The sequence below is a fragment of the Melanotaenia boesemani genome, chromosome 9 (genome assembly GCF_017639745.1).
Source record: "Melanotaenia boesemani isolate fMelBoe1 chromosome 9, fMelBoe1.pri, whole genome shotgun sequence".
Classification (NCBI taxonomy): domain Eukaryota; kingdom Metazoa; phylum Chordata; class Actinopteri; order Atheriniformes; family Melanotaeniidae; genus Melanotaenia; species Melanotaenia boesemani.
The window spans coordinates 10458334-10483011 of NC_055690.1; the positions used below are offsets into that span (position 1 = coordinate 10458334).

At 39.2% G+C, this 24678-nt stretch overlaps 2 protein-coding genes across 2 annotated transcripts; one reads left to right on the forward strand and one right to left on the reverse strand.

Annotated features, from left to right (window-relative positions):
* Positions 1-859: 859 nt before the first annotated feature.
* LOC121645447 (GTPase IMAP family member 4-like) lies at positions 860-5180 on the reverse strand. Its single transcript, XM_041993906.1, has 4 exons — positions 5103-5180; positions 3763-3804; positions 2196-2300; positions 860-2010 (listed from the first exon to the last, which is right to left on the reverse strand). Exons 1-4 carry the CDS (start codon positions 5122-5124, stop codon positions 1238-1240), a joined length of 942 nt encoding a protein of 313 aa, XP_041849840.1. The 5' UTR covers positions 5125-5180; the 3' UTR covers positions 860-1237.
* Positions 5181-5449: 269 nt separating this feature from the next.
* Positions 5450-24642, forward strand: LOC121646712 (GTPase IMAP family member 8-like). Its single transcript, XM_041995879.1, has 3 exons — positions 5450-5482; positions 19795-20361; positions 23045-24642. Exons 2-3 carry the CDS (start codon positions 19806-19808, stop codon positions 23833-23835), a joined length of 1347 nt encoding a protein of 448 aa, XP_041851813.1. The 5' UTR covers positions 5450-5482; positions 19795-19805; the 3' UTR covers positions 23836-24642.
* The last annotated feature ends 36 nt before the right edge of the window (positions 24643-24678 follow it).

The following is a 24678-nucleotide window of genomic DNA, read 5'->3' on the forward strand; positions in this document are numbered from 1 at the left end:
AACACTCCAGAACTAGAGGAAGCTGCAGCAGGACTATTAGTTTCCTATCACCAGGTCACAAGAAACTGGAAGTTTAGCAGAACAGAACATATCATTCTTGTGTTTTTATTTACGTTTCTGAAATCAATAATTTGATTTGAATCGATTAAAACAGGGTGACTAAAAATTCTTTTTTTCCCAGACATGTCCTCTTTATGACAGGTAAAAAATGCATCCGGCCGGAATTTCAAAAACATCCGGGAATTTGCTCTGTCTCAGCCTTAAAGATGTGCACATCGGATTTGCGTTGCTATATACATTCTCTGACAACAAGCAACAGGAGAGGGAGGGGAGAGGAGGGAGCCACACATAGACGGTATATGAAAGAGCTGCAGCACTGAGAGGACAGTTACCTGGTAATGACGTCACATCACCTACTGCTTGGAATTACAAGACAACTCAAAAGCATCATGACTTTGTACTGTTGAGAAAGTGTGCGTGAATCTTCTTTCTCATAGACTCAGATGGGTTTTGCATCCATGGATGTTTCAGCTCCCTCACTTTCTCTGCAATTGAACAAATTAATAAGATGAACTGAAGACCAGGTTCATGTTTTGGAGTGACGGCCTTGCAATCAGGGGAAGAAGCTGAGATCTGAGAGTCCAGTAAAGTTAGAAAGGAGGAAGCTGGAAACTCACATCAGTTCTGCATAAAGACATAAGTTGTTTTCCTTTTTGTGTGTATGTTTGTTTGTGTTTATATATATTTATTACATTAATGTTTTATAAAGAGACAAGCACCAAACATAAAGACAATTGGTCAAAATTTATCTTTACTGGTAAATCAAGTACTTCTACTTAAACACCCATCGACTCAAACACATTGTATGATAACCTTTATTTGGATTATATTTATTTATTTAGACTAGAACCAAAACTCCAACTTTATGTTAGGACTTTGTATTTGTGGTTAAACAAACATTTAATTAAATCAAATAGTCCCACACAATGCCTAAAAGAGTGACGTTTTCAATCAACCAATTTGCCTATAAATCGACTGAAAATTCACTGAATTAAGAGTAATTAAGATTATGCAATTCCACCTTTCCTAACCAGTGCATATTCTGTGTCCAAGATGGCTGCTCTGTCAGCACGCCTCTTCCCCGCTCATGCTACGTATATATATGTCTATGTATTTGATCTCCCGCTGTTACATGATGTTAGTTTGAGCTTAAGGTTCAGAAACAGTCAATGAAACTTTATGAAGTCAGATTCAGTTTTAGGGTCTCGAGGTACTTGACTATGTCTTCAATGGAGTCTGTCTCTACAGTCTGCTCTACAACCAGACGGGCTCCACTCTCTAAAGCTTTATAGTAGCGTTTTAGTTCGTTCAGCTCAGCCTGTAGTCGGTTCTCCACCTGCTGTTTCTCCTGCTGAGCGTCCATTAGTTTTTTCTCATACTTAGACTCCATAGCTTTGATTTCATCCTGCAGTTTCTCCTGGTACATCTCTCTTAGTTGTGACTCTCTCTTATCCAGCATTTCTACCACCTTCAAGTAGGTGTAGTTGGTATAATACTGTCCTCCATTGGCAACAACCATCTCCTCCAGCTTTTCCAGCAGGTCTAGAACCTGACTGCGATTGTTGGTCTTGCTGTTGTTAAGAAGGTGGTACCTGTTTTCCACTTTCCTCAGGATCTCCTGCAGCTTGGGTCCAGCTTTCTGCAACTGTGTTTGGATGACTGTCTCATTTTGATTATCATGAGTGAAGATTATGATGGTGTACTTCCAGGCATCATCTCCAAAGATTTCCTCCACCTGCTTCACAGCATGTTGCTCCTCACTGGTGAAGCGTCCCAACTTGATGATCAGTAAGATGGCATGGGGCCCCGGGGCCGACATGTTGATACACTTAGAGATCTCCCTCTTTACAGCATGTTCAGATAACGCTGTGTCAAAGAGGCCAGGGGTGTCAACGATGCTCAATTCTCTGCCGAACACTTCCGCTCCCTCTTTACAGCACTGTCCGGTTACTGAGGAGAGAATACACACTGTTCAATTTGGAACAAAACTTTACAACAACCAGACATTTGTTTAGAAAACAGCATCACAGCTGTAAACACAAAAGTGTTTGAATCTGTTTCTCTGACAGAACAGAGTCATATCTTAAAGTCAATCTGTTCAATAAATGTGAAGAAATCCCAGTTTCTGATATTACCTGAGGACTGACTGATGTCTGCAGTGAAGGCAACTTTTCCCAGGATGGTGTTTCCACTGGAACTTTTCCCTGCTCCAGTCTTCCCAACAAGAACCAGTCTGAAGTCTGACACAGAACATAAATAAAAGAGGAAGAAGAATGAAAACGTTCCTAGTTGGAATGTACACTTTCCGTTTCTGCTAAACCTGATACCCACATAGATTATAGAGAGATTCATAACAAGCCATACAGATGAGATTCCTGTAGCAGTGCAAACTACTTTCATCAAATGTACTTTAACCACATGGTACAAGAAATGCACTATTTAAATTAATTAACTTAATGAAACCTTAAAGGAAAATACCATTAACAGAATTGCAAACAAATTGATAAACCATTGTTACTAAGTACATTATCATCCTAACAGCAGTAATAATTTTTAAATAGAAAATATAAGTGATCATTTTGACTCATTGTGTGTGATAGAATTTGGGATAATAGAGGGAATGCTTATTTTTACATCATTATTATTCTAATTTTAAAATAAAAACATACTGAAATTATTATGGTTCAGTTTTTGCAGGGATATGTACAAGGCAAAATGCTTTTTAAAATCTGTACAATATTGTGTGCAGCTAAGGTAAATATGACCTCAGCATCTCCTCCTTTCCTCTCTGAAGTCTTTCTGGCAGATTTGATTCTGTTACCAATTAAAATAACACATTGATGCTTGGTAGGAAACAAGCTTTTTATGAAGTGACTATTATTATCAGACAGTGGCAGCTGGAAAATAATTTCTTTTTGACATTTACGGTGACTCACTCAAAATAAACTCCTGGGGCTTATCAAGCTGGGGTGGGAACAAAAACCGGCGTACGCTAAATATAGTAAACTTTTAGGATTTATGAAAACCAGACTTGACGGGAAAATGTTCCTACCTCCACACAACTCTGACCCAGGCGTATGCACATAATCTAGAAAAACGGGAAACGGCGACACCAACGGCACAGAATAAAATCAAGGAAATGATGTGAAATGTGAGACATTTTTGCACAATCCACTATTACCTTTCACACCACATGTTACATATTAAAGCTGTTTGCAGAAATGAATAAAGACGTACATTTGATATTAATACTCCTAAGAGTAAATGCTCAGGAAAAAAAAGGATACGCTTTTCCCCTCCTGAGCCATCATGGAAATGACATGATGAATATTTATGATAGGCGTTCACCTGACCTTTAATGGTCACCACAAGGACGTGGCAAGGCGCTCCCTCATGTGCGCCCACTTCTGTTTTATGTATGGAAACAGATGTGGGATGTGCTGCGCACGCTTTGATAATAAATCGCTGAAAGTTTTTGTGCGCCGTATTTCCTTTTTCCCTATACGCCACCTGTAGTTTGCTTTGCTACGCACAGCTTAATAAATGAGGCCTCTGATGTCAACAATGCCCCAGGGCAGGTAACCAAAAAATAGTTAACATTACATATTAAAGAATTTATTTCAATTCCCTCAAAGTCATCATGTTCAATAATACAGACGTGTTTAACCAGAATGGCTTCAAACATGATAAAAAGTTTCATACGTGGAGGACGCTCCTTGCTGCTTCTTCTTCCTCTCGGAGCTCCTGTTAACACAAAACCCAGATTACAAGATTATTCAGACCAAACTCAGATAAATAAAAGCAGAAATAAAAGTTTTAGTGGACAGTTAAGTAATCCATTACCCCTCAAGTTTCTGAATGGTTTAAAATAACCACTATAAAATATAGACAAGCTGGGGGCAGGACATTAATTTCTGAATGTCAGACAGGAACATTGGATGTCTGGAAAAATCCTTAATTTGACTGAAGCTAATACATGTGTATAACAATTTCTGTGACTGAGAATTGAAATAAGTGGGTATGGACAATGGATGGATATTTTATGCTGTTGATATTGCATCTGATTAAATATAATTAGAACATTTCTGGACTCTTAGTATTTTATTTGGTTTAAAATTAAAATAAACGCCACTTCACCATTATAAGACAATGTTGGAGCCAAATCAATTCTTGAATTGAATATTTCAATAAATCTGAGATTTCAGTACTCTAATTTGCAGCTAAGCACTAATTGTGTAAAAAAATGCAGCCTGTGGTCACAGATGTGGAGAGACATACTTTTTTCCTTTGTGACAGGACTGATGGCATGTTGTTTACCTTTTCTGTCATCTGATAACATTTCGGTCTACAGACTCTCCCTCCTCATCCTCCTCTCATACTTCAGTGAAGACTGTACTTGCAGTTATAGAGAGGAAGACGAAGCTCTGATTTCCCTGATGATGTGATCCCACAAATTAAAACTGTGTTTAGAACAGTGAGTTTTTAGAATCATCTGGTTATTCATTAAAATTACCACCATCTGTGGAGATTTTTTTTTGTAAAGTAATTCTCACAACTCCCACAATATAACTTAATTTTTTAATAACAAATTGACTTGAAGACTATTGATTGACTATTGACTGACTCTTTTTACAGAACCAATGCAATCTTTTATCCCACTTTTAAAAACTTTTTAAAAACTATTTGATACTTCTAACTTTCAACATCTTGCATTTACTTTTTCCCTAATATTTAATATTATTTGAGTGTATGAGAATTTCAGGGTTTTCCTGCTGTTACTAAGACTATTTCACGTATATTTTGACAAGAAATGCTGAATTAATGATTTTTTTCACCTTGAACGTAGAAGTGAAAGTGAAAGAGTATTGGGTAATGTGTGTAAGTAGAGGTTTGATATAAACTGTTCTTTTGAAGTACTAAACATCAGAAACAACACTGATCACAAACATTACAGAAATATTACAGTCTGTCATGTCAAACTGTCAAAAAAAACAACCACAAAAAACAAAACAAACAACAACAAAACAAAAAATCAGACTTACTACTTCCTTGACTTTCTGCCATGAGGGCTGCTCAAAGGTACCGATTTTTTTTCCACTCCGCCTCGTCTGAAGGTGAAGTATGACAAGTTAGTTTCTCTAAATAATATTAATCCACTTCCTGTGTAAAAAATAAAATTCAACTTCACCCAAAAGGATCCATTAATAAAAATAGATTCCAAAATGAATCAATCAATAAATATTTTCTAATCAAAACAATAGTTTATATATGAGGACACACTTTGTGTTGAGCAGGTCAGTCTGAGAGAAAGCAATTAAATGCTATTATTTTGAATTTTGTTTAGTAAATTCAGGGAGATTTACAAGACTTGGTGGAAACTAAACTAGTTCATACATTTCTGGGAAACAGCGTTGTTGTTCAGGTGCGTCATTATTTGTTTTATCGCTTCTCTTGAGTTTGATTTGAGGATAATGTTTTATTTGCAGGTGTTCAGATGATTTTTTAATAACTAACCAACTGATGACTTGTATTTTAGATTTCTTTACGTTATTTCTTTACGTTTTTTTTATTTATATACAGGGAGAGAGAGAGCTATATGTGTCCTCGCCATTTTGTTGGAAGTCTTATCAACCATTTTGAAACTAGGATGGTTTTGAAATCCCAACATTTCCTAATAAATTCTGCTGTTTTACTAAATCAGAAAATAAAGTGTGTTAGTTAGTTTAGAATATCAAGTATCATCGTGTGAGTATCAAATCAGTTATGTATCGTATGCTGGCTGTCTTAATGCTGAGTGTCAGCAGTTTAAGCTGAGATAACAGAACTTTAGGGTTGATAGATTTATTCACTGAGCAATTAAAGTATCTGTTGTCTGTGTTCAGTAACACTCACACAAGCAACCAGTTGGTTTTTATGAATTTTACCCATGCACTTTTCATTGTGTACAAACAAACCATTTGTAAACTAGAAGCCATCAGCATGAGCTGGGCCAATGTCTGATTATAACATCTACCATGATGTCATCTTGTAATTTTTATTTATTTGTTTACCAAGGATTCTAGGCATTATTTCATTAGTTAGAAGCTGCAACGGCAAAATTACCCCCATCTCCCAACAGTAAAGGGTCCTTAAAAAATATCTAAATCCAGACTGAACTTGTTTCTGACATTTCCTGGAAATGTAATGAAAATCCATCATCTCTAGCTGCAACTACAAGATGACGTGTGGTGGTGTTTTATAACATTTTGGACATGGCTGCACTGAATGCAGGGGTCCTCTACTGGAACTGCATCCATGCCAGAATGACCTGACGTGCGTTCCTTATTTAGCTGTCCATGTGCAATGCAGTAAATCAACATCATTCAATAATATTCAGTGCTCTGTTTCGTTTTTTAGCATCATATAATGTTTTTTCCCCTTAATGTTTTCCTTAAATAATTGCTAAACATGTAACTACTTCTAAAAAAAAATATTTTATTATATGTTAGCTGATTGGTTAATGTTAGAAGTTAGAAACTATTTAACATTTTCTATTTGAAAATCCAAGCCCAAAGTATTCACACATGCTAATAAATTATTTATTTATTGAAGTTTGTCTACTTCTGAATGATAAAAAAGATTCAAAGAGGGAAAAAAAGGCCTCTGTTAACGCAGCCTTTATCATTCACAATGCCAAAATTATGGGGCTATTATTGTAGCAATATTATCTACAAATCCGTGTTGAAAGTCACAAATGCATACAGAGAGTCGTGTATCCGTATCTTAATTTGTGTGTGCACAGTTGGATTCGCAAATGTGTAAATAAATCCACAAATGTGTGATGAGATTTCTGTGTCTGTACAAGAATCTGCAAATGTGTAAAACAACTTGTGTGTAACCCGGTTTGCAAATGTGTAAAAAAATTCCACAAATCTGTATTTAAAGTTGCAAATGTGTAGACCAATCTGTAAATGCGTGCTAAGATCTGCACATGTGCAGACCGATCTGTATCCACAGAGAGACATGAATGCCTGGAGTATTTCAGCTACAAGACCCAGAAATACAGACAAATCGCTGGTTACGAGTCAAGCAGCTTCTGGATTGGCTCTCTCTACACACGTGGATTTTGCTACACTTGTTCCGTGAGAAATCCACAAATGCGTGTCAGGATTCGTATCCGTAACGCTTGGGTTTGCGTGCCCTGACCGCTGGCTCACAGGCTGCCTCACTCCGGCTGCCGTTGGTTCGCTTGCTCTGCTGCTGGCGGTAATATAATTACTGCGGTCAAGCCAGCCGCCTTTCGTTTTCGCGTAGTCAAGCCAGCCGCTCCTACATTTTCAGTGCGCACCTACCGTCAGTTTACGGTAAATGCAAGCGTACTGCTGCAAGGAAATTATTTCCGGTTCACAAAATAAAAGCACGAATTTAAATGTGTATTATCAAGTGATGTTTTAAGAAACTGATTCACGTTAACTGTAAACTATCGGGGTATACTGCTAACATTTACACTAAATAAATACCTTAGAATGTATGGAGTTGAAAACAGTTTTATCTATCTATCTATCTATCTATCTATCTATCTATCTATCTATCTATCTATCTATCTATCTATCTGTCTGTCTGTCTGTCTGTCTGTGCTAATAAACATATACTGAGGCCTTAAAGCAAATACTAAGTGGTGTATGTTGACCATCCTTGACGGCACTATCATTCTGGACTGCTTTGGGGTCAATAGGTCACATGACCTCAAAGCTATTGAGCAAAAATGCTCATATTTACACTTTAAAAATCATTTAAAATATATTAAGACCTTAAAGCAAATACTAAGTGGTGTATGTTGACCATCCTTGATAGCACTATCATTCTGGACTGCTTTGGGGTCAATAGGTCACATGACCTCAAAGCTATTGAGCCGAAAATGCTCCCATTTGTTATGTAAATTTGATCAAAAACCAATAGAATAATGAAATGAAATACAATATATACAGTGGTCACACAGTAAAAGGACTTCAGATATCTCAAATTCAAACCTTTTTAAAACAAAAACAATTCTTCAACATGTGTAACTTAAGCATTGTGGGGAAAAAAATTATGATAATGATATCTAACATTAAAATGACCTCAAAAACAACATCAATAAATACACAATGATAATAAATAAAAATAATACTAGTAATAATAACAATTTGAATTAGGAAATGACCATAAAATAGTTAATATATACATTTAACTATTTACACATGTCACTCTCAAAATGTCTATCAAAATATATATTTGGAAGTAAAGTAGATCTAAAACCAATAGAACAATAAAATGAAATAAAATAAATAGAATGGTCAAATGGTATATGAACTTTTCAAATAGTTTTAAAAGAAAAATAATTCTTCAACATGTGTAACCTCATCACTATAAGAACAACAATAGTACCAATAAAATTGAAAATAACAACAATAATAATAATAACAAATAAACAAAGACAATAATATTTAAATGACCAAAAATGGTAAACATATATATATTTACTGTAACTATTTACACATCAATATCAAACTATCTTAAAGGCACTTTTCAAATAGTTTTAAAAAAAAAACATTTCCTTAACATGTGTAACCTAATTACAACAACAAAAACAAAACCTGTTCCTCCTCTCTTGCTCCTCTCATTACCAACATCATTCATTCCTCTTTACTTTCCGGAATCGTCCCTCCTGCACTTAAAACGGCTACAGTTACACCTATCCTGAAAAAACCCGGTTTGGACCCCACCAATTTTAATAACTTACGCCCTATGTCCAATTTACCTTTCATTTCCAAAATTCTTGAAAGGTCTGTTGCCTCTCAGCTTCATAACCACCTCATCACAAACAATATTTACGAGCAGTTTCAGTACAGTTTTCGTCCCCTCCACAGCACTGAAACGGCACTCCTCAAAATCTCCAATGACCTTATAGCTTCAGATTCTGGTTACTGTCCATTCTCATCCTTCTTGACCTCACAGCAGCATTTGACACTTTCTCACCGCACTCTTCTTGACAGACTGTCATCTATCGGTATCTCCGGCACCCCTCTCACCTGGTTAACTTCTTACCTCTCTGGCCGCACACAGTTTGTTCAACTTAAATCACACAAATCCAACCCTTACCCTGTCTCTGCTGGTGTGCCCCAGGGCTCGGTCCTGGGGCCCCTACTATTCATCATCTACATTCTTCCACTTGGCTTCATTTTTCGTCGACATAATATTCATTTTCATTGCTACAAGGACAACACCCAGCTTTACCTCTCTACCAAACCATCTTCCTCACTTCCACCAACCTCCCTTACCCACTGTCTCCAAGAAATTCATTCTTGGTTTTCTTCCAATTTCCTAGAACTCAACAGTTCTAAAACAGAAGTCCTAATGATAGGCACGCCCCATATTCTCTCCAAATCTAATAGTTTCTCCATTTCCATCAACAATTCAACCATCCTTCCCTCCCCTCAAGTAAAGAGTCTGGGTGTTGTCCTTGACAGCACACTCTCTTTTCAGTCCCACATTAATAATATCACTCGGTCAGCATATTTTCATCTGCGAAATATTTCCCGTCTCCGTCCGTCTCTTACCCCCCATACCACTGCCATTCTCGTCCATAGCCTTGTCACCTGACGAATTGATTACTGTAAATCACTTCTCTTTGGTCTCCCCAACAAAGCCCTCCAAAGACTGCAGCTCCTTTAAAACTCTGCAGCTCGAATCATCACCCGGACACCCTCCACTCATCATATCACCCCCATCCTGCAACAACTTCACTGGATTCCCATAAAAAAAAGAATTAATTTCAAAATACTCCTTATCACTTTCAAAGCACTTCACAATCAGGCTCCACCATACATATCTGAGCTTCTACACATTTCCATTCCTGTCCGCTCACTCCGCTCCTCCACCTCTCTTCAACTTTCTGTTCCCCCTGCCCGCCTTGTCACTAAGGGGAGTAGAGCATTCAGCCGCTCTGCTCCCCGTCTTTGGAACTCCCTCCCCCCTGATCTTCGTGCCATAGACTCTCTCCCTCTCTTTAAATCTAAACTGAAAACACACTTGTTCAGACAGTCCTATGCCATCTAGTTTTTTCACTCACCATTACACTGTTGTCGTCTGTTTTGCTTGTTAGTGCTTTGCTTGTTAGTTTTTTGTATACTTCTCTCTCCTATGTTTTTAAATGTTTTCATTCTCCTGTAAAGTGTACTTGGGTTTTTTGAAAGGAGTTTTTAAATAAAATGTATTATATATATATGTATATACACACACATATATATTTCATGTTATTTCAAAAGTTATTACAATAACTCCCAGGTCATGTGACCTATTGACCCCAAAGCAGTCCAGAATGATAGTGCTATCAAGGATGGTCAACATACACCACTTAGTATTTGCTTTAAGGTCTTAATATATTTTAAATGATTTTTAAAGTGTAAATATGAGCATTTTTGCTCAATAGCTTTGAGGTCATGTGACCTATTGACCCCAAAGCAGTCCAGAATGATAGTGCCGTCAAGGATGGTCAACATACACCACTTAGTATTTGCTTTAAGGCCTCAGTATATGTTTATTAGCACAGACAGACAGACAGACAGACAGATAGATAGATAGATAGATAGATAGATAGATAAAACTGTTTTCAACTCCATACATTCTAAGGTATTTATTTAGTGTAAATGTTAGCAGTATACCCCGATAGTTTACAGTTAACGTGAATCAGTTTCTTAAAACATCACTTGATAATACACATTTAAATTCGTGCTTTTATTTTGTGAACCGGAAATAATTTCCTTGCAGCAGTACGCTTGCATTTACCGTAAACTGACGGTAGGTGCGCACTGAAAATGTAGGAGCGGCTGGCTTGGACTACGCGAAAACGAAAGGCGGCTGGCTTGACCGCAGTAATTATATTACCGCCAGCAGCAGAGCAAGCGAACCACGGCAGCCGGAGTGAGGCAGCCTGTGAGCCAGCGGTCAGGGCACGCAAACCCAAGCGTTACGGATACGAATCCTGACACGCATTTGTGGATTTCTCACGGAACAAGTGTAGCAAAATCCACGTGTGTAGAGAGAGCCAATCCAGAAGCTGCTTGACTCGTAACCAGCGATTTGTCTGTATTTCTGGGTCTTGTAGCTGAAATACTCCAGGCATTCATGTCTCTCTGTGGATACAGATCGGTCTGCACATGTGCAGATCTTAGCACGCATTTACAGATTGGTCTACACATTTGCAACTTTAAATACAGATTTGTGGAATTTTTTTACACATTTGCAAACCGGGTTACACACAAGTTGTTTTACACATTTGCAGATTCTTGTACAGACACAGAAATCTCATCACACATTGTGGATTTATTTACACATTTGCGAATCCAACTGTGCACACACAAATTAAGATACGGATACACGACTCTCTGTATGCATTTGTGACTTTCAACACGGATTTGTAGATAATATTGCTACAATAATAGCCCCATAAAAAATGACCTCCGCATGTGGTTCTTGTGGGTATTGGAATGTTGGCGGTTCTAGTGTAGGAGCCATATGTCGGGATATTTATTTCCCCCTATAATGTATGTGTGTGCATGCGTGGGGATTGTGGGTGGCACTGTGGGTGTGTTGTCTTCATTAATGGGTACACTCACCTGTGTCGGTTTTGGGCCTGGAGCATGGAAGCAGGCAGGGTGAGTTGGGGAGAAATTTTCTGTTGACCGTCATTATTGTCATCATTGTCATCATTGTCATCTAAATGCACTTTTTTTTTTTTTACATCTTGAGGATCATCCATTGAAGTAGGTGCTTGTGTTAAACAAAATTCCTGGATCCAGGCAGTGATCCGGACCACCCCTAAAAAATCTAATCACTTGTTCTTTATTCCATTTCTGAGATTTCCTGAAATTTTTTATTTTTTTAAATCAATATCTGTCCATTACATTTTGAGTTATGTTGCTAACAGACAGAGAAAGCGTACACAACGCAACCTCTGAGGTAATTAGTTTATGGTGACAGTGGGGGATTGTAGCAATAGTATGTTTCTACAGAGCCGGAGACCTGCTGATTTAGACCCACAGTTCTGAACTCAAACTTCCAGGCCCCTAATGTTTTTGGGACTTCCTTTAGCTTTATTCTTTATCTCATTCCTGTTCTTTAGCTTTATTTATTAATAAGACTTTTAAACTCTGTGTTCTTATCTATGGGGCGCCAAGTGTAAAAATTCAGTATAAAAGTTGTAGCTGACACATTTTCATTATTTATTTCACTTTTCTCACATTTAGCACATTTTTCCTACATTTTCCTACATTTAACATAACTTTTAACCACATGTATAATGGTCAAATAAAACATCTAAATTTAGATATAACATATAACATTTAGATTTAGATTTAAACATTTAGATTTAGATTTAACATTTAGATATAAGATTCAACATTTAGATTTATTATTTAAGATTTAAATATAAGATTTAACATTTAGATATAACATATAACATTTAGATTTAACATATAGCATTTAGATTTAAAATTTAGATTTAGATGTTCTATTTGACCATTATACATGTGGTTAAAAGTTATGTTAAATGTAGGAAAATGTAGGAAAAAATGTGCTAAATGTGAGAAAAGTGAGATAAATAATGAAAATGTGTCAGCTACAACTTTTACACTGAATTTTTACACTTGGCGCCCCATACTTATCCTGATTTTTATCCCAGATATAACTTTTATTTACCAAAGGTAAATAAAAGTTCTTGTGTGTGTGTGGTTATCTGGAACAGAGAAACAAGTAGGTACCTCAATAAAAGGCAGTACCACATCAATACAAAGGATTTGACCTCCAGTAACACTAAATACCCTAGAGGGAGCTCTAACGTCACAAATGAAATGCCGTGGAAAACCACTACAGGTTGAATACACCAAACAAATAAAGTTAACAGTTGGATTACCTTTACAAACGTAGGGCAATGCTTGACATCGCATTAAATAATAATTTATAAGTGCACATGAAGTGCAGCCGCAGATTGTAGCAAAAACGAGTGGCTATGCAGATTATTGTAATGACTAAAGAGTAAACACATATTTTTCCTCCTGTAAACCTGTACTAGCATGAGTAGGAATGCACACAGAATTTAAAACACACTGGAGTAACTTAGGATGGGCCCGGATGGCGTTCTTTGCTAGGTTATGTTGCACGTATACTGTAGAGACTGTCAGACCATAAAACGAAACTTAACTCGCTACAACTGAGCTGAACTACAAAAGGACAGGGGCATTCTGGGTAACATAGTCCCTGTTAGTCCACAGACTTTTAACAGCTGCCCCTGTATTTGCCAGGCAAATACACTCAAATAAAAGTCCACTAAAGTGAAGAGGTGTCATCAAAGTGGTCGGGCATTTCGGGGAGCTCTATCAGTTTGGTTACAGGACGAATGTAACTAGTCTTTAACCTTCACCTCCGCCGCTCGAACGACACCATCTGTCCCTGGGAAAACCTTGGTGATGGTCCCAACCGGCCACAGTCCTCTGGGAAGGTTGGAATCCATGTGTTCTACAGCGGCATCATCCTTTGATTTTCTCCATTTCTGTTTCAGCTGTAGACCTGGGAGGTAATTCTGGACAAAGCTTTTCCAGAAATGGTCACTGATCACCTGGCTGTGTTTCCATCTCCTAACAGTCAGAGCATCACGAGGGCCGTACACTGCCTGTGGTAATGTAGCATCCCGCCGCCCCATGAGAAGGAGGTTTGGAGTGATGGGATCTAAGTCGGCTACATCAGAGGAAGCATAACCCAAAGGTTTAGAGTTAAAGATTCCTTCGACTTCTATGAGAGCTGTCAGGAGGACTTCCTCTGCCACGACTTGGTCTTTTAGGACGACCTGTAGGGCGGACTTGACTGACCTGATTTCCCTCTCCCAGGCTCCCCCGAAGTGAGGCGAGTGCGGAGGGTTGAAGTTAAAGGTGATGGTCTGGTTCGCTAGCAGTTCTTGAAGCTTGGGGACCATATTCTCAAAGGCACTTTGCAGTTCCCTGTGGCCACCCCTGAAATTAGTGCCTTGGTCAGACCCCAGCTCGTACGGCTTCCCACAGCGCGCAATGAACCTGCGTAGTGACATTAAGAACGAGTCAGTGTCAAGGCTAGGGAGGAGATCTAGTTGTGAGGCATTTGTAGATGATCCCCCAGCGTTTCTCCCTTCTACACCCGATTTTAACCAAGTATGGTCCAAAACAGTCCACTCCTTTAGACTAGAATGGTGGTTTGTAAAGCCTCAGTCGAGATGGGGGAAGGTCAGCCATTTTTGGTGTAGACGGTGAGGCGCACCATCTCCTGCAGTCCACGCACTGGTACTGATGTTTCTTAATAGCCTGCCATCCTCTGAGGATCCAATAGGTGCGCCGCACCTCGGCAAATAGTCTCGCTGTACCGGGGTGAAGGAGCTGGGCATCATAGTGTCTTATGGTGAGCTTGGTCAGAGGGTGTTCAGGTGCTAACACAATTGGGTGAAGGCTGTCAGGTTCTATATCTGTGGCTTGGCGCAGACAGCCTCCCACTCTAACCAGTCCACTTAGGCTGTCGTACTCGGGTGAAAGAACACTGAGACGGCTGCTCAGGCGCACAGGGTGGCCAGTTTGGAGAACTTGGACCTCCTCTGGAGAGCTGTCCTTCTGTGCTTTGCGAAGCAGATGACTCTTTGCCTCTAAGTGTTCAGTAGCCGTGAGGGGGGTAGCCGCCGACCCATGGATGAATTTGTAAGTTGCCAGGATCAGGTCATCTAGGGATGTGTACTGATTTAGGTCTGGTAGACCTGGGAATACAGATGTGAGAACACAGAGGGTGGTTTTTCTGAGTTCTTCACTGTGAGGAAGTGTGGGCCGTGTGACCAGCGACTGGGAATGGTGAGCTCAGAAAGTGACATCCCCCTTGTGTTGTTATCTGCAGGGTTATTATCTGAGTTCACGTATCTCCACTGTTCTGCTCCTGTATCTCACAGATTCGAGTCCCCACAAAGATTTTGTACCTGCAGGAGCTGGACTGGATCCACTGTAGCACCGTAGTAGAATCTGTCCACAAGTAGCAGCATGCAGGGGACGTGAGAGTTCAGCTTGGAGTACTTTGGTTAGTTGGGCTCCAGAAAGGGCAGCGCACAACTCCAGTCGGGGTATTGACACTTGCTTGCCGGGTGCCACTCTTGAGTGAGCCATGATGAAGGTGGTGGAAATGTGGTTTTGATGCTCCATGCATCTGAGGTAGGCTACAGCTCCATAGGCCCTCTCCGAGGCGTTACAGAAGATGTGAGCCTCATACGTAGCATTGTCGTAGTTGTGTGGAGAAGTGTAGCAGCGAGGGATTGTAATGTGCTGGAGGTGAGATAATTCCTGTTCCCATTCAAGCCAGGACTGACGCAGGTTACTTTCTATGGGTTCGTCCCATCCTCTCTCTGTACTCCACCGTGAGCTTGGCTGTTGTAGTGTAGGGACCGATATAACCCAGTGGGTCATACTGACTGGCCAGTACTTTGTAAATGTTGCACAGTGGGACAGCTGTGTAGGCTACAGGGCGGTGCTTGTACCCCAGAACATCGGTTGGGCAGTGCCATTTAAGACCGAGTGTTGATTCCTGTGGGTCAAGGCTTTTAAAGTTCAACCACAGTTAGTAAGTAAGTAAGTAAATGTTTATTTATATAGCACCTTTCAAGATAAAATCACAAAGTGCTTAACAACAAGATAAAACACCGAATAACAGTAATACAGAGATAATAAAAACAAATAAAACTAAATAAAAGCAAGTTTAAAAAGATGTGTTTTTAGCTGCTTTTTAAAAGAGGTCATGGAGTCCACAGATCTCAGGCCTAGAGGAAGGGAGTTCCAGAGGACAGGGGCCACTGTTGCAAAGGCTCTGTCACCCTTAGTTTTCAGCCGTGTTGGTTTAACAACCAGCAGATGTTGGTGACTCGATCTCAGGGACCTGCTGGGCACAACTGTCTGACCTGGCTGTGCTGGGCAGATGTGCGACTACCTCAGGGACGTTGCTTGCCCCCTGGCGTATTTCAAGTACGGATAAGGAGCTCTCTCATCCGATCAATGAGTAACCTGGCCTCTTGTGGGTTGGAGGGGGACTGCAAGCAGTTGTCCACATAAAAGGCTGTGTGGACAGAGCTGTAGACATCTTGGTAGGTGTCTTTGTGGTTCTTCACATGGCTCTGAAGGGCAAAAATAGCACAACAGGGGCTACAGGTCGTCCCAAAGGGCAAGACTCTCCACTCATACACATCTGGGGGCTTATCTGTTTCACCGTCCCTCCACAAGAACCGCAGCAGGGGGCAGTCGGCAGGGAGTGGGCGGATCTGGTGAAACATGGCCACTCACTGCCATAGGATACTGCTGGAAGTGGAGGACGACACCTAGCAGTGTAGGCCCTAGGGATGGTCCAGGCAGAAGGTAGTTGTTGAGGATGGTTCCCTGGAACTCAAAAGAGCAGTTAAAGACCACCCGAGCTTTGTTATTGTGATGTACGATGTGATGGGGTACGTACCAGGATTCAGCAGAGCTGTGTATCTCCTTAGGAGTTAGCTTCACAACATACCCAGCATCCACCAATCTCTTGATCTCCTTGTTATATGTGAGTGCCAGGTCAGGATTCTTTACCAGCTTAAGCTCTGTTGACCTCAGTAGTCCTTTAACTACATCAGGGGACACGTGCATCCGTGGAAAGTCTTGTTTCCTGAGCAGGGGAGTGGCATATCTTTCTACACCATCCACGGGCACTCTGATGGTCTTGGCCTCTAACATGGCTATTGCCTCTCTATCCTCCTTTGAACGTGTGACCTCCTTCTCAGGTCTGTGGAGGGGGGCGTCTAATTGCCACAGACGCTGTACGTCCTGGTGTAGGGCTTCAGCAGGAGAGGAGCATGATATGTTAAGGCAGTGCACCTCCTGCTTTGTGGGCATGCTGCTGCTTGGACCCTGGATAGACCACGCAGGACTGGATAGACAGGAGTTATGAGGTGAGCATTGTCAGAGCCGATTAATACTAGCGGCTGTACGTGGTTGAATCCCTCAAGCTGCACTCGCAGTAGGTGTTGATACTTCTCCTTTTAGAGCTCTACTGGGCACGTCTGTTCAGCTAGGTTGAGCGGCTGAGCAGTAAAGGCACGCGTTATCTTGTAGCGTATTTCCGGTCTGGCCTTGCGGGACACCTGGAATGAGACATAGCCTCCCTTAATCTGGATAACATCCTGGCAGATAGTATGCAGAGACAAAGTTTCCTCCTCCAGTGATAAGCCTTGTGCCTTGACTGCTGCTGGGAGAATAATGGTTTTCTCTGAGCCATCATCGAGGAGAGCGTATGTGTCCAAGGACTTCCATTGGTGGTGTAACTGTGTGGGTACGACTTTGAGCATTACACAATCTGAGTGACAAAGAGGGTCCAAGAATACTCTGCTCGTGCTCACCGTTAAGATGTGAGGGTCCCTGCTATTAGCTTCAGCCAGGTCATGAAGCACTAATAAGTGTTGTTCTCCGCAGGTACTGCATGGCTTCTTGAGAGTGCACTGCTCAAGAGTATGTTTATGGCCACAGCGCCAGCATTTGGATTTCTCCTTAATCCATACAATTAAAGTTGTATGTATTTTTGCTCTTTAATGAAATGATCATTTTCTTCTGTTTGAAATAAAACAACCACTCTTTTACATATGAAACAAAGCAAACTAACAGTCATTTTCATACCTCCTGGGCGCTATTTTTGAACCTTACACGCTAGGCTTCTGTCTTCCACACACATGTCTCTCAGTAACAGTCCCTACATGTGACATACAAATTATACAAAACCCAGAAATAAACCAAAATTAAGTAACCTTTCACAAGTTTTAAACACAGAATACAAATGAATAGTTTGTTTATTTACCAATTCTGGAGCAAGGAGAGCTGTAGTTTGATGAGAAGCGAACATTTTGTGTTAGCGGAAAACGAAAGTGATGACAATAACAGGAAGTAATAGAAGAAGAACTATACTCTTCAAATAAAAGCATAAAATAAAAAGCAAAGTGTCAAAACAGGCATAATTGCCATAACGAAGTTAGCTGGCATTTACACTGAAATAAGCTAAGAGTAATGCATAATCCATTATCTATACCGCTTTATCCATTAAGGGTCACCTGGAAGCTGAAACCTATCCCAGGATTTAGCAGGTGAGAGGCTATAGAGTAATATAGATGTAAATAGGGATAAAACATATATGGTTTATAATATGAATAAAGGAAAACTGTGATTTTGAATATTATACATGTTATGATACAAACTAAACTTTTAGCATAAAGTATAAACTGCTAATATGTTTCTACAATGTCTTCCTTTTAGAAAATGTAAACCATTTCAAACTTTTATTGAAACTCATATCATCCACTTCATTACTTTAGTAATTCATTTATGTTTAATTCTTCATGGCGCCTCAGCTCCATTAAACTAAATGTGCAGGTGAAACTGCTGATTTCCAGGATGCTAAACTATTAAACTAGATTGATGCCTGACGTACCTTTCAAACTATGGTGGTAAATTGTGTTAAATCATTTTAAACTTATCACAGTAAAACATTAATTATTTTGTCAGCTTCAAGTCAACAAAATAGTTTAATGGCATAAACAATGAGACTGACATTCAACACTTTGTGATCATCTATATTGGTCTTCAATGAAATAGAAGGTGCTGTTGGGAAAAGACAAGTCTGTATCTGCGGGTCTGCAGACACATGCATCTTGAGTGTAGAAGGAAAATTACCTTTTCTTCTTATTTATTGATATGTTTTCTGTCTCACTTCTTTCTAGCCACTTTTTGAGGCGATACAATGCTCACTAAAGATGTTCATAAAAAAGTATTCTGTTGCTTAAAACCTGTAGTAACTTGCCAGTGTTCAAAAATACAAGCCATTTAAACCACCACTCCTTTGCCCTCCTCCTATAGGTACGCCAACAAGAATTCAATCAAAAACACTTCCTTATTTTCAGAAGGTGATTGTGCTGGCATAATATAGATTCACAAATTTTTATTTAAGTAGCCTAAATTTGTTAAACAGCAGTTGCTTAAAATAGTTGGGGTAGGAGTGTAAGTATTTTTTTTCTAGTTTTTTTGCACAGGATTTTTAGGGCAGGTAAAAAAAACAAATTACAAATCCATAATGCATTGGGAATTGAGTAAGAAGAGCAAAAACAACCCCACCCCTAGCACTGGCATGTTATGAATTAGTCTCCTTGGCTGCATTAGCCTTTGACTAGGACATAGTTTGCCAACCGTCTGCTTTTACTATGGAAGTGCATGCTTCCTGGACGCCAGTAACTGCAGAACTTGGGCCACTTAAATAAAAGTGCTTGAGAATCAATAAGATTAAGGAAATTTGTTGGATTAAACATTTTAATCTTTTTTGTTAAGAGATAATAAATGGACAACTTATACAATATGATAGTTTCTTTGTAAAATTCTTAGTCTAGTCTTTATTTTTTGCACATTTTTATTTTCAAATTATTTTATTGTATTTAGAAATAATTGTATTACCTGTGGCATAATTTAATTATTTTTGCCACTACAGTATTAGTTTAGTTTACTTAACAGGCTCTTATGATACAAGAATTTATCATGATAACAAGTTCCAAAAATTAAAGATGATTTATAAAGTGTGTTGTGAAAACAAAAACCCAGTGGTTTAATTATTTGTACCAGTCTTAAAGATTTCCCCCCCTAATCTTTCTTTTGTCTTTTGCAGGTTTTTGTTCCATGATCATGGCTCCATCTCTCACTGTAGTACTTCTGGGTCATACAGGAGTGGGTAAAAGTGCTTCAGGAAATACCATTTTAGGAAAACCAGCTTTTAAGTCTGAAAACTACTTTGACTCTGTCACAACTGAGATCTCCAAGGAATCAGGAAAATTGTTTGGGCAAGAAATCATTGTGATTGACACTCCAGGTATATTAGATTCACTTGAATTAACAAAAGAGATAGAAGCCATCTGTCAGAGTCTGACAACAGAAGACAAGCCTCGGATGTTCCTAGTGGTGGTTCAGATTGGTCGATTCACTGATGAGGCGAAAAAAGCAGTTGAAGAATCAATCAGAGTAATTGGAAACGAGGAACTGAAAAACAGCTACATCCTCTTTACAAATGGAGATTCCCTTAATAACAAGACACTGGATGATTTCATAAACCGGCGACCAAACGGTCCACTTGTGCAACTTGTCAATAAGTTTGCAGGGAAACATCAGTTCAACAATAAAAATGGAGGACAGGAGCAAGTCCGAGAGCTTCTGAAGAAGTCAGGACACTTCAACTTGAGTAAGTAATAGTCTCATATAGCAGATAATTCAGTACAGTGACACTGTAAGCCACCACATTGAAATTGCTGGGATACACTGCAACTGACCTTTGTGTAAAATCATGTTTAAAACTGCACATACAATTTTCATTTCCCCTCATTCAGTTTGACTAAGATCAGAGGAGAATCTTGGTTAATTTGTATAAATCTAAGAACAAAAAAGTAAAGCATGACTATTACTTTATTACTGAATCTCTAGTACTTTACAAACTGTATTGCCGTAATTTTCTGGCATCATATCATATTTTTCTTCTTCTTCTTTTTTCATTTTCCTCAAGAAAACAAAGTTTTTCTCGATAACGGATTATTCAGATGCAAAGTTGTGAGGGGGCTTGAGCTGCTTATGGTCCATCATAAAACCAACACAGAGGGACCAATCAGACTTGCAGTCACTTCTAGCGAGAATGTAGAGATTTAAATCAGCTTAACACGCATGTTTTTGGACTGTGGGAGGAAGCCAAAAGAGAGCCAAGGGCATAGAATTGGGTAGGGGCGGTAGGGACTTGTTCTTACCATTATCCAGCAACTCCTTGGTGGTCTTTACCATTTTCTGTGGCACGGGACAACTGAGAGTTATTGTGCTCACTAAGCAGCAGGACTGCTTTAAGTTCCACCTTAAAAACTATTTAAACTGATCTGATTGGCTCTGCGCTTGTGTTTCTTGTCAACACGGTCAGTCACACTGTTAAAAAAGTGCTTCTATCTGTTGTTTCTGGCTAGTGTCAGCGGTGCTAATGGTGGATGTCATCAGTCAGAACCTAATGGGCGACATAAAGAAAGGAGGAAATCGGGTTATTTTAGAGTGAGTCGGTGTAAATGTTTAAGTCACAAAGAAATTATTTTCCAACTGCCATTGTGTCTTGAATAATGGTGATAATAGCAGCCACTGAGCCAAAAACCTGTTTACTTATCATGAATCAATGTATTATTTTGTCAGGTGACAGAATCAAAGCTGTAGATTGTTCAGATAGAGAAGATGATAGCAAAGGTAAAAAGAAAGGTTAGCTTTAGTTCTATATGTGACTTGATCTATGTAACTGATTAAAAATCTAATAAGTCAGAATACCACATACTGAAGTGTTTATCTAACCTTCACATATTATTGTACAGACTAAAATGAAAGTTTGTTTGATGTCGATCCCTGGAAAAATAAAGGTCCATAATTTTAACATGGGTTTCAGTTAAAATGAGAACTAATTAAAATAAGAACATTTCCTCTAACATCAAATTCTATGCGTTTACAATCAAAGTAATCATATAAAATTATAAGAGCTATAAGCATGATGTGCTGTGTAACAATGGTTTATCATTTTATAATTCTATGTCAATGTTCACATTTGCCTTCAAGGTTTCATTAAGTCGATTAATATATGTAGTAGAGTTCTTGTACTGTGTGATCAAATATCATTTCTGTTTATGAAAGTAGTTTGCACCGTGGAATAAAATCAACCTTCATTCAGTTTAGCAAAAAGACCGGGGGCCTCATGTATAAAACTGTGTGTAGCAAAGCAAACTACAGGTGGCGTCCGCAGGGGAAGAAAAGGAAATGTGGCACACAAAAACTTTCAGATTTATAAAAGCGTGCGCACACATGTCCTACACCTGTTTCTGTTTATAAATCAGAATCAGCTCTAAAGCAGGCGCACACGCGGGAACACCTTCCCACACCCACATGGTGGCTATAAATGGTCAGGTGAACATCTATAATAAATATTCATCATATCATTTCCATGATGGCTCAGGAGGGAAAAAGAGGGAAGAAGCGGAACTTTCCAGGGTGTGAGACAGAGATCCTAATGGACCACATTGAAAAACGTAAAAATGTTTAATTGGTGGGCACAGCATGGGCATTACTTGTGTCAGAGAGGTAGAATAGTGGCAGCAGGTGGCTGATCCTGTCATGGCATTGTCAGAAGGCAAGACACACCAGAGGTATTGGAACGTGCAGCTGAATATCTCAGTCAGTAGGGCAGTGGTTCTCAAACTTTTTACAGTATGTACCACATGAGAAAATATCGAGCTCACCAAGTACCACTATCATAAAAAACCTGAACATACAGTAGCAAACATATTAAGCTATAACATACATAGCTATTAGCTATGGACAGTTCATAAAGGAACTGGGCTGCACGGTGGTGTGGTGGTTAGCACCACAGCCTCACAGCAAGTAGGTCGCTGGTTTGAATCTCAGCTGGAGAGGGAGGTTCGAACTTTGTGGCCTTTCTGTGTGGAGTCTGAATGTTCTCCCCGTGTATGCCTGGGTTCTCAGCTTACCCGTGACCCTTAATGTTTAATAATTTTATTAAAAAATATTTATGACTTTCCTCTAAGTACCACCAAGAGGGCTCTCGCGTACCACTGGTGGTACACGTACCACAGTTTGAGAATATAGGCAGTAGGGCATCCCCCTGGCAGAGTTTTCTACTTTAAAAGAGTTGTCTTTAGGCACTTCACAGATAGTAGAATTCAATACAAATCTGTGTTTTTCAATCATAATCCATTTAAATCCACACTAGTCCAATTTATAAAAACTGTGTTCATATAAACCAATTCACAAGAATGTGGGTGGTGTGTTGTTTGATTGGTCCTGTAATGACGTGGCAAAGCACACGCAAGATTACTTTTAATTTCTCTTTCTTACAGATGATGATTCCATGGCAGTGAGGAGGATCATCTTACTTGGTTGCCCAGGAGATGGTAAAAGTGCATCAGGAAACACCATCCTTGGATCTAATCATTTCGTTTCAGCTAGTAACTTTACAGCGGTCACTACAGAAAGTGCATCTCAATCAGCCCCAGTGGATGGCCGTAATGTCACAGTGGTCGACACTCCAGGGTTTAGTCAGAAGGTTCTGACTCCCACCAAGCTGTATAAAGAGATAGTGAAGTCAATACAGAAGGCAGATCCAGGTCCACATGTCTTTGTTATTGTAGTTAGAATAGGCCGAATCTCTGAAGCAAACATTAAACTCTTTGAAATGCTGCCAGAGCTCTTTGGTAAGAACTGTGTCAAGTACACAATGATCCTCTTTACATATGGAGATCTGTTGAACGGTCAATCGATTTCTGATTTGATCAAGACTGAAGAGTCTATAAGAAAACTGGTCCAAATGTGTGATAATAGATACTGTGTGTTTGACAACTCACAGAAAGCAAACAGACAGCAGGTTGAATACTTTCTGAAAAAAGTTGATGTGATGGTTACAGCCAATGCAGACAAAGATTGCTTTACTGCTCAGATGTTTCATGATGTTCAGGGAAAAGGAATGACACGTCACTCAATGTGGAATACATTTGTAGAATGGTTTAATTGGCTGCTTGAGTGGTTGGATCGTTGCCGTCAGAGGATGCTTGAGAAACTGGCAGAACTGTGCACTTGTCAAATAAAATGCTGTTATGCAGCTCAGGGAACTGTACTGAAGACTTATTTGTAAGTCTAATGAGTTTGACTTAATCACTTTAAAAAAGTATTCTTATAGACAGCTTAAGGTAACTGAATTCATATTAAATATATATATTGTACTGTATTAAACATGTTCCCTACAACATCATAATTTACAAGGTTTCTGAAATGTTTTGTTTAGAAAACAGATTTTTTTTTTCTAGGCCTTTAAATTTTTGTAAATGGTAAATGGTCTATATTTATATAGCGCTTTTACCAAAGCGCTTTACATACATTCACACACTGATGGCAGAAGCTGCCATCCAAGACGCTCAACTTCGACCCATCAGGACCAATTAGGGGTTCGATGTCTTGCTCAGGGACACCTCAACATGAGCTCCCCGGGCGGGGATTGAACCGGCAACCCTTGGGCTACAGGGCGCCCACTCTTTGTAAAGTGTGTCTTTGATTGTTAATTGCCTAATGTAATCATCATGAAGTTTTGTCTCATGTAACAAACATTTATTTTAGCTCTATTCTGGAGATGAATTTGGACTGCATGTTAATATGAATATTTTGTCTGATTAAACTGATTTCAGATAAATGAAATTGTATCTCTGCTTGATGTAGATATAGAGGAAGAAATTTGGTGGTAAAAAAAACATCTGGAATGATGGTGATCAGCAATCATGTAAGCATTTGGTAAAACTAAAACTTGGAAAAATAAAAATTTGCATAGCACATTTCATATACAAGACAAGTGCTTTATATAAAACATTAAAAGCATTACAGCGGGGATGCAGACAAAGCAATAAAAGGATATACCAGAAACAAAATCATATTGAGCCATTGCAAAAGTCCTGATAAAGTCATGTAAAATAATTAAAATTAAAAT

Coding starts and splice junctions, on each gene's coding strand:
- LOC121645447 (XM_041993906.1), bottom strand. CDS start 5,124: ATGGCAGAAAGTCAAGGAAGTA. Junction 3,805..5,102: donor GGCAGAAAGTCAAGGAAGTA/GTAAGTCTGATT, acceptor TTGTGTTAACAG/GAGCTCCGAGAGGAAGAAGA. Junction 2,011..2,195: donor AGACATCAGTCAGTCCTCAG/GTAATATCAGAA, acceptor TTCTCTCCTCAG/TAACCGGACAGTGCTGTAAA.
- LOC121646712 (XM_041995879.1), top strand. CDS start 19,806: ATGATCATGGCTCCATCTCTCACTGTAGTACTTCTGGGTCATACAGGA. Junction 20,362..23,044: donor GTCAGGACACTTCAACTTGA/GTAAGTAATAGT, acceptor TCTTTCTTACAG/ATGATGATTCCATGGCAGTG.